The sequence below is a fragment of the Anopheles marshallii genome, chromosome 3 (assembly GCF_943734725.1).
Source record: "Anopheles marshallii chromosome 3, idAnoMarsDA_429_01, whole genome shotgun sequence".
Taxonomy (NCBI): Eukaryota; Metazoa; Arthropoda; class Insecta; order Diptera; family Culicidae; genus Anopheles; species Anopheles marshallii.
This window is the reverse complement of record NC_071327.1, coordinates 77,778,995-77,795,670: the sequence shown is the minus strand read 5'-3', so window position 1 is coordinate 77,795,670 and position 16,676 is coordinate 77,778,995. Positions and strand designations below refer to the sequence as shown.

General features: G+C 44.1%; 4 protein-coding genes across 4 annotated transcripts; 2 read left to right on the top strand and 2 right to left on the bottom strand.

Annotated features, from left to right (window-relative positions):
- Window positions 1-538: 538 nt before the first annotated feature.
- On the bottom strand, window positions 539-2,752 carry LOC128711258 (cyclin-dependent kinase 6). Its single transcript, XM_053806125.1, has 5 exons — window positions 2,710-2,752; window positions 2,454-2,622; window positions 2,184-2,325; window positions 831-1,159; window positions 539-764 (listed from the first exon to the last, which is right to left on the bottom strand). Exons 1-5 carry the CDS (start codon window positions 2,750-2,752, stop codon window positions 539-541), a joined length of 909 nt encoding a protein of 302 aa, XP_053662100.1.
- Window positions 2,753-3,989: 1,237 nt separating this feature from the next.
- LOC128714598 (nurim homolog) lies at window positions 3,990-4,810 on the top strand. The gene is made up of 2 exons (XM_053809471.1): window positions 3,990-4,307; window positions 4,367-4,810. The coding sequence occupies exons 1-2, from the start codon at window positions 3,990-3,992 to the stop codon at window positions 4,808-4,810; spliced, it is 762 nt and encodes a 253-aa protein (XP_053665446.1).
- Window positions 4,811-5,551: 741 nt separating this feature from the next.
- On the top strand, window positions 5,552-7,800 carry LOC128713183 (uncharacterized). Its single transcript, XM_053808044.1, has 2 exons — window positions 5,552-5,689; window positions 5,755-7,800. Exons 1-2 carry the CDS (start codon window positions 5,552-5,554, stop codon window positions 7,798-7,800), a joined length of 2,184 nt encoding a protein of 727 aa, XP_053664019.1.
- A 485-nt stretch (window positions 7,801-8,285) lies between these two features.
- Window positions 8,286-9,023, bottom strand: LOC128714183 (uncharacterized). The gene is made up of 3 exons (XM_053809059.1): window positions 8,833-9,023; window positions 8,548-8,753; window positions 8,286-8,470 (listed from the first exon to the last, which is right to left on the bottom strand). Exons 1-3 carry the CDS (start codon window positions 9,021-9,023, stop codon window positions 8,286-8,288), a joined length of 582 nt encoding a protein of 193 aa, XP_053665034.1.
- Window positions 9,024-16,676: the final 7,653 nt, after the last annotated feature.

Here is a 16,676-nt window from a genome sequence, read left to right as displayed (position 1 = left end):
ATTTACATGACGGGAAATTGCACAGCCCGTCGCCGCTAAATGTTGCCCCCCAAGCGGCAACGGACTGTAATATACATATTGAATAATGTTGTAAACATAGTGAAATCCATTGAGCGTTTTTTTTCAGTTTGAAATCGAACACAAAAGATCAAAACCTTTCTACTAACCAACCGGTTGTGTGGTTCCGTTTTAGCTTGTCCCTTGTTTTTTTTTTTTTTTTTTTGCAACTTACAACCTAAAAATATCGAACAAAATGTAAAAACAAAAGAAAATTCATGGCTGTGTAACGGTGTAGCGGAAATACCAAATATTATCATAAGATCTCGTAGCAGTATGAAATTTCGTTGGCAGTCGGTTACTCTAGTCTCTAGTTCTAGGTAGATAGGTATGTATGCTTACGGACTAATGTGTGATCCTGCTGCGGCATCACATTGCTTCCTCGTTGCATGCATCCTTCGCTCCTTCTTCCTTCCTTGCATGCAACGCGTGTTTGTGAATGCTTTCGTTCAACGTTTCTCGTTATCTGCCCGTGCATTGTTTATGTCGGCATCGGTTCCTGTGTGAAGTAGGCATGATTAAGGCACTGTCTCGCGGACGGCCGTTCGTGTCGGTTGTAGGCGAGCATGCTTCTTAGCAGATCGTTCGCATTATCACACAGCTTCGGGCAGAACTCGCGCGGTTCCCGCCGCTTCGTGGGACGAAAATTTTCCCGCACGATCGAGATCCCTTTCGGCCACTGAGCTTCCGTTGGGCGACCGGTTAATCTAGTTGAAATCGTATAGTCATATGAAGGCCACAGGATGGATGTGAGTGGGCACCACAGTACTTACTCAAATATTTTCTCCAGCTGATTGCATTCGGCCGTCCCGGGGAATAAGGCTTGCCGTTGAAACATTTCCGCAATGATGCATCCCGCACTCCAGATGTCCACCGAGCTGTTGTACGCTTCGCCAAGCAATACCTCAGGTGCCCGGTACCACAGCGTTACCACCACTGTCGTTAGCTTCATCTCAAAGTCGTACGTTTTCGCCAGACCAAAGTCGGCCAATTTCAGGTGACCGTCGCTCGAGATGAGGAGATTCTGTGGCTTCAAGTCCCGGTGGATGATGCGGTGTGAGTGCAGGAAGTCGATACCGGTAAGCATTTCACCCGATAGTCGCTACAGAAAGGAAAGAAAGGATGTTTAGATCATGTATTATTTGTAATAAAAACGTAACGTATTACTTTAAGATTAACAGAACTAAGGTAAGGTATCGATACAAGTTATTTAACTAGACTAGTATTCGGATAACCATAGTAGTGATGAGAAGTTGGAGGTGGATCGGTTGATCCGATCCGATCCAGGCTTGAAAAATCTGATCCAATCCTATGATATGCGATCGAATGATCCGGGATCACTGTTGAACAGCGCCGTTGATCCCTATCGATCCGGGATCATCGTTATATGGAAAAAGTGATTCCTTGTATGGGGATTGTGATCCCTAGCGATCCGGGATCATCGTTGCATGGAAAAAGCTCTCTCCATCCGGAACAAACCTCCATACGCACCGATGTACGGAATAACTATCTAGCTACTAGTAAATAAAGTCAAAGAACGCCTGACATGACAGACTCTTGAGGTTGTTCTGCCGGTAAAGAAGAAGAAGAGGAAGAAGCAAGGGGGATATTTATGAGGAAACCCTCCAAAAGCCACCTTTCACATGGAGAGCATACATTGCATCTTATTAACTTGAATTCGGCTCATCATGATCGATCGAGCGTTCGTTCATATAAATTAAGAAAGGCGCCCCGAAGAAGCGCGAATTGTCACAGGTCTGTGGGAAAACAAATGTCTTTATATCCTGAAATGAAAATAACTTTCCTACACACCAACTCATATCTATTCCACGCTAGTTAAACTAAATTGATTTCTTCAAATTGCTTCTAAAACATTCATTCAATGACATGCATCCGAGCAGTGTCGTCTGGAAGAATTCGATACCCTGGAGAATTGGGGCGTTCGTCTTTTCGCTTTCGTTGAAATCTTGTCCATGTCAGTTCCTTCCATTTCTCGCATGGTGGCACAACCCCGCCACCGTCTTGGCAAACGATCGTACAAGCGTTGGTTGTGGAAACATGTCTACTTATGGCGAATAATTCAACACTCTCTGTCTCGCTGTTAGACCTTGCGGTGCTAAACATACCTGAATCGTGCTCGGTGACATGCCCTTCGGTGGCAAACGCTTCATGTACTCATCCAGGTCGTGATCGAGATGTTCAAATACCAGGAACAGTACCAGCTGTCCTTCGCGTTCTAATCGCGGCCCTTGACACACATCCAGGAGCCTGCGCACAAAACAGAAGCACCAGTTAGCTCACAGTAAGGACCGGCAGGATACACATACTACGGCCATCACAGCCCAACCATTCCCCAGCAACCACCTGTTGCCGGCTGTTGTTTCACGCATACTCACTTTACCACATTCGGATGCCCGAATGTGTCGAGCTGTTTGAGCATAAAAATTTCCCGTAACGTGGACATCGGCACACCATCCTCGGTTAGTGCAACACGGACCTTCTTTAGTGCGACGATTGTGCCGGAATTCTTCAGATCCCGTGCCCGGTAAACGGTACCGTAGGCCCCTACAAATGATGAAAAGATGAGAGTCAATGATCCTTTCCACAACCGGCTGCGGCTGCCGGCGGCCATGTTTTCGCTAGACGCCGTACCTGTGCCAATCACTCCGAGCTCCTCGTAGTTGCTTGTTGCCATCGAACAATGATTGCCGGATGAGGGGTGCCGTATCCTTGATGGTTGTGTTTACCTGTGCGCCGTTGCGTAGTGTCGTCAGTCAGTGGTATCGTGCGTCGATCTGACCGTTATCCTGCAAGCAGATGGACGCATACGTCCTTTCCCCTGCCGATCACTCTCCTCCCGGCAGCCGGTCCAGCACAATCGTTGCTGCCCGCACGAAGGGGAATCCTTTGTTTAGGTCGCGTCCGTAACGGCACCATGCAAACCAGCGGCTGGCGGGCGTTTGGCGGGCTGTGCAGTGCCGGCACAGATGTCGCTTATCACACGTTTGACCGTTAAATCTTCCCGGTCAGCAATGGTTAAAATCAAACTCCAATCAAGCGGTCGATGAAACAAAAAAATCCAAACAAAAAAGCTAAATCGCACCGAAACAGGAGAAAACGCTTTTTGACGTGTTGCGGGCGTGTGAATGTGTGTGCGCGTTTGAATTGCACCGAATAAAGGGGAAGGCAGGAGAATGCTGTAGGATTTGACACTAAGGGGAAAATGTAGCTCAGTTCACAGTGGGACAACACGGGTAATTTCAAAACGGAGTATTTTTGAAATATTTCCGAAATATCCTTGTTTTAAATTTCATTGTACATGCTGTTCTCAAAATACGCAGTATTTGTAAATCAGTTGAAAGTTACATTACACAGATTCACTTTCATCTTACCATGTGCAAGATCCTACTCCAATATGTAAAAATGATTGTTAAATCTGTAAAACTAAAGGTGAAATACCTGTAAATTCACGGTACTCAAATGGTTTTCGGACTCAAACGTTTTTGAACATGCACCATCAAAATTATCCATTCGTTCCACATTTTTCGTTTGTTAATAAGATAAATAAACAAAGATAAATTGCCATAATCAACCCTCAATAATCCCAATTTAAAAATTCTTCGTCATTGTGAAACCTTTCAAACATTCAATTTCATTTGAAATAAAAAGAAACATTTCAACCTGAAATGATGCTAGGAAATGTTTCAAGCGTGCAGTAAATTTCCCCAGTTGAAATTGGTAGTTGGGCATGCTGTCAGTTTCGGGTAGGTGCGGCAGGTTTACAACACCCGTTCATTTCTCCATTCTCGGCTTTATTGACGGGAAGAAGAAGAGAAGGAAAGATTGCTCCGCTGTGGGTAAACAAAACAAAACAGCAGTTCCATTATTACAAAACAGTGCTAGAAGAGTGGGTTCTTCTCCGTGGCTAGAAAATGTTATCGTTTAAGCAACTTGTTTCCTCCGTGCTATCGCTGCTTGCCTTCATTTCCGTGTTTTACTCGGTGGGAAAGCTTGGCATTTTCCTGGCAACGCCCAGCCGCACCCAACCGTCGACCCAAGCCTTTCCGACAATCCGTACCGAAGTACGTGCAGCTCTGTTTCCGCTATTTTTCAACACGATTTGGGTGGTCCTGTTCGTGCTGCAGCACAGTGCCATGCGGGCTGATGTGGTGAAACGTGTTTGGAAAGCGATCGGACTCGAACTGGCCGAACGGAGCCTGTACAATATATCTTCGTCGTACTGTTTGTTGGTGAGTTTTGTACGGTGCGAAGCCAAGCCGCCTAACTAACATAATGTTCCTTTTTGTAGCTTTTGATTAAAAACTGGAAGTCTTCACCAACTCAGTACATGCTTTGGTTTTTTGACGTCGAAGAAAACCCAACACTCTGGTGGTTGATGGTAGGAACGCACGTGATGTGCTGGATTGTCGTGTACGGCGGAAGCTTGATGGTTGATTTACCGGAACTGTTGGGGTACAAGCAAGTTTACTACGACATCAACGATCTGGCCCCGACAATGTCCTACAAGTCGCGTGAATTACAAGACTATTACAAGCGCTACCGCCATCCGTCGTTCGTTGCGCTCTCGATCGTGCTGTGGTTCACCAATGGCATGACGATCGATCGTTTGATGCTTGCCATCGTTTGGAGTGTGTTCATGTACCTGGGTTGGAACACGACACAGGCAGATTTAAAGTACCACGAGCATCAGCTCGAACGTAAACGCGCCGAGTTGGTCCATGTAACCAAATAAGAACGGTTGCTATTCTTCCATACCACGCTGGCGGTACAGATGATGGATCGTGTTCAAACTGACTGACTAATTTATTTTCCTTTTCGTAGCTTATACAACCAATCGAGCCTTATACTCAATTGAACTAATAAACTAACCAAAGTATTTGATAAACATGTGAAACATTTGATCAAACCGAAAGCAGAAAGAAAACATCATTGGCAAATTAGAAAAAAGGCATGACCAGTGTCTTCGCTAAAAGCGGCTAAATAATATGCAAAAGTGTGTCTTGGCTAATGGCAGCGGCGGCTTGCACTGCTTTTTGCAAAGGTGTCGAACAGCCTCGTTTTTATTTGTTTCATTAAATGCTAGCTAACATAACAAGATAATTTTTAATGCTAAATACACACTGGTACTATTCTTTGCTTTATTTTAAAACAATTCAAAATACCTTATGTTCGTCTAAATACGAAAAATCAAATAAATGGCTGAACTCCACACCACTGAACGAATTGCTTAGAAATTGCATAGAAATTCCACACGTCAAAATGGCACTGCGCAAAACCGTGTGCTGTTTGGGAAGGTAAACATAAACAAAGGGCGCAAAACAGCTGTCCAAGGGTTTGGCTTCCCGCGTTTAAATGGCAAGGATTAAAGGACCAAAGGGTCATTAAATCACTCCCAGCCGGTCAGCTCATCATGCAGTGAATAACTCCACCAACGGTTCGGTTGCTCGGGTGGCGCTCATAAAGCAACCGTTCAATGGTTCAACGGTGGACGCCGATCCAGCATCTCTATCTGGACGGTTCGCGTAAGTATCGGGTGCATCGGGAGCTAGTGTCCAAACTTGCCATCCATCAACTCGAAGCGGTTCGCTTCCTGTACACTCAGCTGCGTGAGGTAAGCGAAATGTGACCTTTCCTCGGTTCGGAATGATTCATGCAGTGTTGTCACTTTTATTGCAGTATACCGGAATTTTCTTGAACGATGAATCAGGCCTCGGCAAGTGTTACCAAACGGTGGCATTCCTATCCGCCCTGGCTGTAAGCGAAGATCGATCGCTAATCTTGTGCCCCGACCGCGATCGGCTGTACCACTGGACGTACCATTTGGATGCGTTAGCACCGTCGTTACGCAGCAAAGTGCACATAAAATCGTACCTGGATGCGGGCGAAGAACAATCGACGCTACGGAGAACCGATTGGCAGTACGTGGTGGTGGACGAAACCCGGCGATTTATGAGCGATAAGCAGCTGGAAACGCTTCGTTCACTGGCGGTAAAGCGATACATCTTTGTTTGCTCCATTGATTTGCTCGACCGGCTGGATGTGTTGATAAAGCGGCTAGATTTTTGTTACCCACGAGATACGAATCATCTTCTAACGGTGATCGAACAGCAAAACAAGCGACGATCGCAAAGAGATAGTTACAAGCTGTATCTGTGTACGAGACGATTTATCCTAAGACGGTACTCTAGCAGTTATCGTCAAACGCTTCCACTCATTGAGAGGGGACAGTTTATGGAAAGTTATCAAGCGTGGAGTATAGCGAATGAAATAGACATTCCAGCTATTGTAACATCGCAACGGGAACCTTCTGAAGGGCGTAACAATTCTACGCAATCGGGCGGAGAAGAAATATCGAGTAAAACAATGACACCGGAAGCAATGGGTGTTGCACGTGGCAGAGAGAAAGATGATACAACACACTCGCCGATTCGCTGTGGACGGCTGGAACTGACACAAGAGAACTCCCCGGATCATGCGTTTGAAGCGGTTCCACTACACTACACCGAAAGCGAACCACTGTTTGAACCGAACGAAACAAACACAGAACTTATGCCAGCTTTACGTGTCGAATCGGACACACCGTCGGAAAACTATTCCATTCCCGAGATCGATTCTTCAACCATCCCCGAAACGGCGTCCGACTCCCAGGGTTACGTGCAGTTCGGTCAGGAGATATCCAGCCATGGGTACTCCTCGTCCCAACCGTTCCAACCAGCACTCGCAACGGAGCGGTATCGATTTCCGATCGAAAAGTTCCTCCGAAACCAGGGCCAGCTAAAATCCTCCAGTTCATCGCTGAGCGTGGAAAGCATACCAAATGGACAGCCACTTCCCCCGGTCGCCGAAATCGTGATCAGCTCTTCCGATTCACAGCAGCGTAAATCGCCAAAATCGCCTGCACTGTTTGACGATTCGGACCATGATACGAAATCTTTAAATTCCATCACCTCCGATACAGAGGATGACATCTCGCTGATGGAGCTGTTGGCCTCGTCTCGCACGGTGGCGCCGATCGGTACGATCGGTGAGAGAATACCGTCGCCCAGCATAGCGCTCCGTAGGCTACCGTCCATCAGTACACCGATATCGAAGCTAATGTTCGGTCCACTGGCAAATGGACAAGGCGAATCGCAACCGGAGCCGAACAACATTTCATCGGTGGACATGTTTGCCGATTCCCTAGTCACCGGCGAGAATGTGGATAATGTGTTTGAAATTACGAAAAATAACGCCTTTCCTAATCGAATCGCGGTGCACGGAGAAGCGAATGGTAATGCTTCGTTGAAGCTGGTGAACCTGGACGATTCCACCGACGAGGATGTCCAGTTCGTGGACGAAACGGTCGGATGCATTATAGATCTCGCGAATGACACTGTTAGCACACCGAAATCGGACGTCCTGAATCGGGCCGTCGTGTGTCAAAAGACACCACCGAGCGGTGCATTGAATCAGGGCGTTTCTCCCGGCCGTGGATGGTTGGGCAAAAGCCTTCGAAAGGTGACTCTTTCACCCGCTAGTGGAGGAAACACACCCAGCACTAGTAGACAGTCACCTAACAGGCGGGGAGGTAGTAGTGGATGCAGTAGAGCTAATGCCGTTCCCAAAGGAACGACCCCGATTGTCCGGGACGCTAAAAGGCGCCGCAAGCTGGACGATTTGTTTCAAACTGTTACTGATACGAAGAGAGGCCGCTCCAGCCAGCGGAGAGCCTCGAGGAGATGATCGAGTAGGGAAGGCCAATGGATATTTTAAAATATTTGTTTAGCAATTCAATTACTTTAATGTGTTAAAGTAAGAGTGTACCATATGTTGTGGAGTTTAGGTATTTTTCGTGTATAGCTTTCGTCCTCTTTTATAGATTTTACCAAGAACTCTGGGTAGATTTAGTTAGGCATGACATCATTTTGGAGTCAAATTGAAGGAATTTTGCAGACGTGCAAATGAAATTTGAAAATAGTAGGTGTATACATGTACTTTTATGTTCCATGTTTATAGAATAAGCAACAAAACAGGCCGTATGCTTTGGCTACAACTTTGAATTCCCCGCAAGACAATGTATTCACCTACGTTATAGTTTAGTTTTATTAAAATTAATTTCCTTCGCATCGAAAGTATTCATAATAAGACGATCTTTACTTTATGGTTCAAATAACGCTACTTTACATACTTTCCGGCTTGTATTACTTTATTTATTATTGTAGATATATTCAATGTCCGAACACTTTCTGATAAAACTGTTGCTTCAAGTTCTCCATGATGGCTTGCCTTTGAAATTCGACCTCCCGTCGACAGAACCGACCGAAGAAGAAAGGACATTGGTAGTGCACCGTCTCCTCGCAGTATGTATCTTGTTGGTGGACGCGTGACATCTTAAACTCACCCTTTGAGTTCACTGGGAAGACACGGTAAGAGAAAATGGGACCAACAATTAAATTGTCCTTCTTTTAAAGAGCCACAATCCATACTGACCGCAAAACAAACCCAACAGAAAGCACGTTCGGTGCGTGGAGGCAACCGAATATTGACCACCTTCCGATTCTGGCAGCCTCCGCACCGAGTAATGTCCGATGGCGGTGTTAAACGTGTGCGGCCAGTGTGATAACCGTTCGTTGTACTCCACCGAATACTTCCAGTGCTCAAAGTTCCCGTGATCGGCAATCACACGGAAGTTTAATCTGCAATGTAAAGCCCCGTTATTTGTCCTGATTATTCCAGCCGCGAGGAACCATTTGGACGTGTGCGATCGTCACTTACATAGTTGGGTTAAGTTTTTTCATCCGACTAAAATCGGCCACAAACTCCCACACGTCTTCCGGTTTGGTGTGCGGGATGATGGTGCTGATGTGGTACTTGTTGTAAAATGAGGACAGGAAGTAGTATAGCCCGATCACGATCGTTACCGTGACGAATGTGCGACGCTTTGCCCAACGTACGGCGATCGACATCTTGCAAGATCACTTCGAACGATTCTGAAGCTTTACTATGAGTCCCACAAGCCAAGCTTAAACGTAACACAGTGCAGCGTCCGCTGGCAAACAGCAACGTGCCCCGGTCGTCAGATTGCCAGCAGCAGAAAGAAACGCACACACGTTTTCTACAAACATGGAATCAACATTTGTTTCGCATATGGATGATTTTCATGCTTACATTAGCGTTGCTCTTGCAACTCCTCCTTATCGTTCTCTCCGGATGCTGTGCGTGCGTGCGTGTGTATGTAGGCGTGTTCGCCGGGTGCGGGTGTAAAAGATAAACAAATCGGCCTACAGTGGGAAACGCATTTCAGGTACCTGATCGACTCATGTAAGCGAAAGTACAATTCATGTAATAATTGAAAAAAAGAGTATGAAAAGCGATGTAACGCAACAATGACCAAACTATGTTCTATGGAAATAGTTATATTATCGTCGAAAAGTTAATTTGCGTTACTGTCTGTGAAAACATTTTGAAGATGACTGTAGAGATTTTTTTAGTTTTGGCCTGTACTTCATGTTCGCGATACACAAAACATCGCAAAACATCGCGAGTTCGAAGATAAATTTATTGGTCAACTACACACTAGACTGTTCGATGATGTTTATTTATTTAATTTTTTTATTTTTACTCCCTAAAACAAATGGAGTTCATTTGGATTTTATATTTCGTATGTGATATAAGACACGTTACAGCAATACGGCCTGGCCGTTCTTATTGAATAAAAAAAAAAGACACGTTACGAAATACGAGACAGCATTTCGGACGCTTAGTGTTATGCTGTCGGGTGGATAACTGAAGGTGTTCTCACAATATCAGCAATCAATGAACGAGTGGACTCGACAGTCTTGTAGAGAATGGACAAAAGTTACATCTTACAACTCCGATATTCTGTTTTAATTGTGTGAGTTGACTACTTATCCTGTACATTTTTCCAAGAGCAGTGTTTCTTAGGCAGAACCTAGCTGCATTGGGAAGTTTAAGCACTCTTTGGGTATTGTTGGTTACGATATGCGCCTCCTAGATCTGTACATCTTTGACAAGCAAACAGACAGCCTCAAAAACACGTGGGCAATTATGTAACAAGCACTTTACTTGTGTGGCGACTGTTTAGTTACGGTGAACGTGTGGCATATCATCTGAATCCTTTCAACTTTCATATTGCTTTCATACTACTTTCCAAATCAGTTTCAACCTGTTTTGTTATCACTGTGAAATTTTTGTTATCACCATTCTCCCCCATGACAAGATCTACAGGAAAATTCTATACATGTTTTCATCAAAACGGCCAGATAATATTATTTTAATAATGATAAAGAAACACTCTATACGTGCACTATATCATGTTTAGTATATACGTTTGTATGGGAAAGAAGTTCTTCATGTAATTATGAAGCTCTTTCGGCAACATACATGAAAAATGAAGAATTCCGGGGGATTTTGTCACAACGAAACAACCATGAGGAAGTTAAGCGATAGAAAGAGATGAAGAATGCTTCTTGTTTGATCGGAAATACTTACACTAATGATTTGACTCCTGTTTTGGATAATAATGTGATATTAATTGGCAACATTAGGTCCAGGTATTAAAGTTGTGATAGCAGAGCGATCGTGAACGTTCCCAGTCTCTAATAAATTGTGTATGATGAAATAATTGTTAACATGAGTTAGGAGAGCATTTTATTGGTAGTAACATTTGTATTAAAACACTTTTATCAAAAGTTCACTTCATTTTTACACTCCACACTGTATCCGTTGAGAACCGCTTTCGAGCCACGGATGTCCAGTCACAACTCTTGAGTAGCTAACAGTACAGACAAGAATTGCGTTTGGACAATCAGAGCTAGAAAATGTTGATGTAGCTGGATGGCGATGGTTTGTGGCACTGTTAAACCACCGTACGATTATCTGTCAGCATAGAAACGTACTGATTTTACACATTTCCCAAATGTCCTTTACCAAATGTCCTGTTATATTCCCATCTGGTTGCTTCACAAAATAAAACAAAAAATCGCATTACATTCTTTTGATTATGAAAAAAAAACCTCTTCAAACATAAAAACCAATCCAATTTACTTGCAAAAAGTGAAAACCAAAAAACACACACCCGCACACACACACATACACTCAACTCACACTCCACTCTTGCCAGAGTCAGCGGAAAATCCGTCGGTCGTAAACTGTGAAGCACCAATTTTGCTGCCCCAAAGGCAAGGACAGTGGGCATTATCGTTAAACTGGTCTCCCTCCCATCCCTTCCCGCCGTTATCAGCTGCAGGACACTCCATGCTGTGAAGAGAAGCCACACCGTGGGGTGAATGAAGGTGGCCACCATGGGCGCCCACTGTGGGTAGACAAATAAACGCAATCCGCTTTACCAGAGGTTTTCCGGGGTGGGCTGTTTTTTTACTGCCCTGTGTTCGGTTCCCGTCCACCAAGGTCGGTTGTCTGTTGTCTGATTGTCCCGGTGTCCCGGGTGGCGGGGGGATGGCTGGTGAAACGATTGTCATCGGCGATGAAATGGAAAATCCGTCCAAATAGTCGTCCCGCAACGGATGGCGACCACGGTTGATCTGGAAAATCTGAAAATAAAAAAAAAATGATTGCAAAACCCAGATAGTCGACAGGTTGGTTTCCAAAAGTCATTCCAATAGAGCATCTACTTTTTTCTCCTTTCTGCGAACCTTGCGCACTCGTTTTCAGTCCATTACAATGTCGCCCTGTGTCTTGGAGATACTGATGGCGTTTATCGTAACCGCTAGCCGTTTCCTAGCGAAAGGGTTTCCACGTTCCAAGTGGCTGTGTGGAAATCTCCCAGGGACCACCAACCAAACAACCTGCTCCACAAGCGACAAGTCACGTTGAGGACAACTGGCACACCCCTTCCATCCGGTATCGGAGGCTGGCGGATTATCTAAGCTGGGTTTGATTGCTTTTTCATTGTTGTGAAAGTTCTAAACCAAGCGCGCGGCACTCCACACCGGTCCCACGGGTCAAAGTTACGCAAGAAGTAGAGCAAGTTTGTTAAGCAACGGTGGGAAACGGTTGGAATCACTTCCGTCTTTGATCTTTGTTCTCGGCGATCCTTTCATCGCTAAATGGTTTCCTGCACGAGAAAGAAACTAAATGAGTTGCCTCTCAATTTATCCCAGGCCGGGCCGGTTGGGAAGGCAATATTCAAACAGCAATTGGTAAAATTTGCAACACTTACCCGAGCTTACTACCGTGCGAGCGATTAATTAAAATTAATTGCACACTACGGGCAGACCCATCTGTGGAAGTTACACAATTAGAAATGCTTCATATTTAATTTGAGATCAAGCACCAGATCAGGCTAAGTGTTGCTGCTGGTGGATGCAAACTTATAATTGCGTTCTTTCATGTACGCGCAACGCTGTTTGGTGAGATTGCAATTAATATTGTCGCCCGTGTTGTGACACGGATGTGTCAAACTTGGGACGTGACGATCGTGCGACATAATGGCATAGCAATATTAAAAATGTTCATTATTTTATTGATTGAATTGACTGAACATAAGTTCTGGCTTTAGTTTTGCTAAATAAGGCTAGATGGCTAGATATCCTGTGCGATTCGATAGTAGTTGCTGGCTGTACATCCTAACCAACAAGGGCTTCTAATGTGGAGTTCTGAATAGCATCTCCAGACTCTTTTCAATCTCTTCTCCCATTAAGAGTTCTCACTTTGACAAACTATGAGTGTTCATTCAATATTTTAGTCTCTTAACTATCTCACTATGATCTAGAATTTTCAGTATATGAATTAACAATGGAATATTGAAATATTTAATGTATTCATTCCCGATTAATTATCGGGAATTATCTCTTTATCACAATATATTCAATAAGTTTCGAATAACAGGATGGAATAAATATGAAAATATGTTGCCAAATATTCGATTGCAACTGTCCGGTTCACTTCCGAATCGTGTTCAAGATCAATAAACCACTTCCGTCAGTCCCTCAGTTACCATCAAATCGTCACAAAATCCTGCAATCTGTTATTCTCCCAGCACTAAAATGTGTATTGAGAATGGAGGCAACAACAAAAAAAAAAAAACAGGAAGCAACATACAACAACAAAACCGATCACACAGCACCGGGACTCAATGGCAAATGTTGTTTGCTACTGTTTTGCATTGTTTGCTTCCTAAATCAACACATTTCCGTTTCGCGGGTTCGCTCAACATTTGTGTGCATTGAGTAGAACAGCCGTGTTCTACACCACACACGTACGTGAGGGTGGCCAGTGAGCCAAGAAGCTACATACACCAGGAGACTCTTGGTGGGGATGGTAGTGAGTGGTTAGTCACCGTTTCGTTCCGAGTGTGGCATGCAAAGAGGCAAGCAAACAAAAATTTTAAAATGTTTATCCAGGGTATTAGTTTATCTGTTTTGCTGTTCTTCGTGCCAAGTTGATCGTAGCGTAAGAAGGGAACATGGGAAACATGATCCATGAAGCATATCGAGTGATGCTTAGATTTCTCCGCTGTGAGCGAGGCTGGCCATAAGAAAAGCTTTGTTTACTATTCCGAAGCATCGGGACAACGGGACAGCTTGACCGCGACAGTGTTGATTGTCATGCGCATACGTTTATTTTGTCGAAGAATATGGAACTGTCTCGCCATCGGCAAAATGGTAAGGATTTATAAATAGTTTCAAATGTTATTTTCCGGTCGATTTGCTTTGCACTGGAATGTCTAATTGTAAAATTAAACTGAACTCAATTCTTTCCGTTTTCTTGTGCGCTTAAAAATCCTTGGAATTTAGATTACGTTACATACATTACATTTACAATAGTGCTACGAAATGGTTGAAACAATTTTGATTATTTTCAATTCGCGCTTCACTCGTTTTCATTAACTTTTGTTTGATTTTAATTTACCAGCGACATTGCATACATTCAGGCGCTACGGTTCCAATCGGGTTCTGTTGTTTACTTTTGCGGCTTTATGGAGATGCATATGTGCGTGCGTGCATGTGTGTGTGTGTGTGTAATACTCATATGATTGTGGCTTTGCGGTCCTCCGGACTCGTACATAGGGGTGAAAAGCACAAAGACCCACGGTATGGGAAAAATGGATCCCAACATGGGAATGAAATGATGATGTACAAGGCTAGCCACATCATCCGCCCACTTGTGCATTGTAATGTTGGCGATGGTCATGCTACCATGAAGGCTGTACTGTCCACATCGTCAACGGGAACGAGATTAATTGAAGCGAGAGCGTTTGGAAAATACGAATTGCCTATACCTTCGCATTGCAGTTGGAAAACCGGTATCGGAAAATCGGTCCACCCTCTAGTTCTTCCCGCCAATCTTGCCATTCCTTCCCGCCTGGTGTTGGTGTGTGGGCGTGAAGTTTATTGAAAATTACGACGTATCCTCGAGTGCAGCCACTGCCACACAAAATGGCAACGTGACGATGATGTTGCTCGTGACATGAAAAGGGTACCGGTAGATTCGCTTTTCCGGTATCCCTGGGATGGATGTGCCTTGTTCGCTTTGTAACGATCGTCACATCACAATAGGATTGCTGGCAGCACAGACGCATCTGCTACTTCGCGTTTGTAAGGTACGATTGTGTTGCGGTTACAGAGCTAGTTGTAATTTGTCTAGCGTGTTCGTTACTTTGGTTGCATAAGTTTTCATTTTGTATTTCCATCTTTCCTGATGGTATTGTTTTAGTCAGACGGACGATAGGTTGGGTTATTTGGACTCGTCATGAAAGATTTAGATGGTGAGTCTAGAGATGGAGATAAATATCAACGACTATTACATCAGTAGAGAATATAACAGAGCCGTGGGAGCAAAAAAAAAAAACAAGAGGAAACTGAAAACGAAAGCTCAGCAAGCTCAATTATACGAGCAATAATAGTAGGACTTTTTTTCATCATTAGGAAGTTCAATAATACGAGAAAGAATTAGTGAGCAAGCGCATAAATGTCTATTTGTCCCACGAAATCTCTCCACCAAAAGGAAACTTACCTAATTTAAGACGAATTCATTAATGTGCCTGCCAAACAACCTTATCGCCTGTTCGCTTCTTAGTTCAATCAGCCCGATTAAAACCAATCGATCCCGCTGGGAAACTTTTTAAATCAATGTTTTCGCATCTGCAGCCGCCATTCGTTGATTGGCAGGTATCGACTTGCATGTTAATTAATTTCTTACGCACCAGAGAAAATTACCGACGGGTAGATGAACCACCGGGTCTACGTCAAGGTTATTTCATCAATGTCCTCAGCTTAAGCTCATGCGGACCGTGCGGACGTGCTACTTGCGATCGTTTCTCTTGTTTCTCTTGTTCCGCTTCCGAGCATCCGAAGAAGCTCGTTGAGATTTAATTTAAGACATTCGCCATTTTTGCAGCATTTTTCCAGCGTTTGTGTGTGTGTGCTTCGGAGAATGTTTGCCATTTCCACTCCAGTTCTATTCCTATGTTTGGTGCAAGTAACGCAGGAGTGGAAAATGCTTGCATCGGGTGGCTTTCTGTTTTGTTCTCTCGTTTCACCCGTAGTAATTAATTTCCGACTATTTGTGCTGCAATGAAAATGAAAAATTAAATTAAAATTTAATTATTTTTCGCTTTTTCTTTGTTTGTTTTTGCGTCTGTTCTCGCGCGCTGTTGTTGTGTCTCGCGATCGTTGGTAATCGGGACGTCGAGACATCGTCAAGTTTTCCCAGTTGCCATGCCAACGGTACTTTTCCTATTTGAATCGGGAAACGTTTTATTTTATTCGGTTACTAGGATTGTAGAGTCTTCAAGATTGCTTCATGCTGGTGTAGGTAAATGGCGGTCAGAACCAGTGTTGATTACGTAGAACTGTTTTACTGACAACGTTAGGTAACTTTTCCACGTTTGTTCGACTAAGATTTAAAATGGAGCCATAGTTGAAGCCGAATGGGCGTTGAAAAAGACGTAATATTATGGAAGAATTTTAATCGACATGCCTTGGAAGAGTTTTCCAGAGCAGAAGCAGTCATATGGCACATGTAATTTCCATACTTCAATGCACTATCGTTACGTAGTGTCATTTGAAAGGGGCTGCGCAATTTTGGATGCGCTTTTTATCTACACTCTTCTTCCTTCGGATTCCCCAAGCAAGGCAAATACAGTGCTGGAATTATGGGAAACACTCTAGGATAAAGATTGCACAGGAAAGTGGGTTTGTTTTCCAATGGCACACAGTGAATGTGAACAGCATTGTCGAACCATACACATGCTTTCGCACACAAACAAACTTACACACACACGTACATGAGAGCGTGAATCGCTGGATTTTGGTGCCACTGTGCAAACTTTCCCAAAACGAACCAAGATGGCGGAACGTGACGGGAAATGACACGTTCAACTTTTGCAATTATTTATGCAGCGTTTTTTGTTTTTTTTTTTTACTTCCAACCCCCCGGTGCACTTTACCCCTGCAATGGGGTTTCCCTTCTCATTCTTCCCGTTGACCAAGCCGAAGCAGAGAAGGATGGTATATTGCGAGCGGGGAGTCCGATATAAAGGGGTTGCTCGCCCCCGTATCTCTGTGTTTTCCTGATGTCCATCCCCCGTGGGGTGGAAAATACACGCTGGATGTGCATTCGATGGCATCCGTGAA

Coding starts and splice junctions, on each gene's coding strand:
- LOC128711258 (XM_053806125.1), bottom strand. CDS start 2,752: ATGGCAACAAGCAACTACGAGGAGCTCGGAGTGATTGGCACAG. Junction 2,623..2,709: donor GCTCGGAGTGATTGGCACAG/GTACGGCGTCTA, acceptor CATCATTTGTAG/GGGCCTACGGTACCGTTTAC. Junction 2,326..2,453: donor GGGCATCCGAATGTGGTAAA/GTGAGTATGCGT, acceptor TTTTGTGCGCAG/GCTCCTGGATGTGTGTCAAG.
- LOC128714598 (XM_053809471.1), top strand. CDS start 3,990: ATGTTATCGTTTAAGCAACTTGTTTCCTCCGTGCTATCGCTGCTTGCC. Junction 4,308..4,366: donor CTTCGTCGTACTGTTTGTTG/GTGAGTTTTGTA, acceptor TCCTTTTTGTAG/CTTTTGATTAAAAACTGGAA.
- LOC128713183 (XM_053808044.1), top strand. CDS start 5,552: ATGGTTCAACGGTGGACGCCGATCCAGCATCTCTATCTGGACGGTTCG. Junction 5,690..5,754: donor TGTACACTCAGCTGCGTGAG/GTAAGCGAAATG, acceptor CTTTTATTGCAG/TATACCGGAATTTTCTTGAA.
- LOC128714183 (XM_053809059.1), bottom strand. CDS start 9,023: ATGTCGATCGCCGTACGTTGGGCAAAGCGTCGCACATTCGTCACGGTA. Junction 8,754..8,832: donor AAAAAACTTAACCCAACTAT/GTAAGTGACGAT, acceptor TTTACATTGCAG/ATTAAACTTCCGTGTGATTG. Junction 8,471..8,547: donor TCTGTTGGGTTTGTTTTGCG/GTCAGTATGGAT, acceptor GTGTCTTCCCAG/TGAACTCAAAGGGTGAGTTT.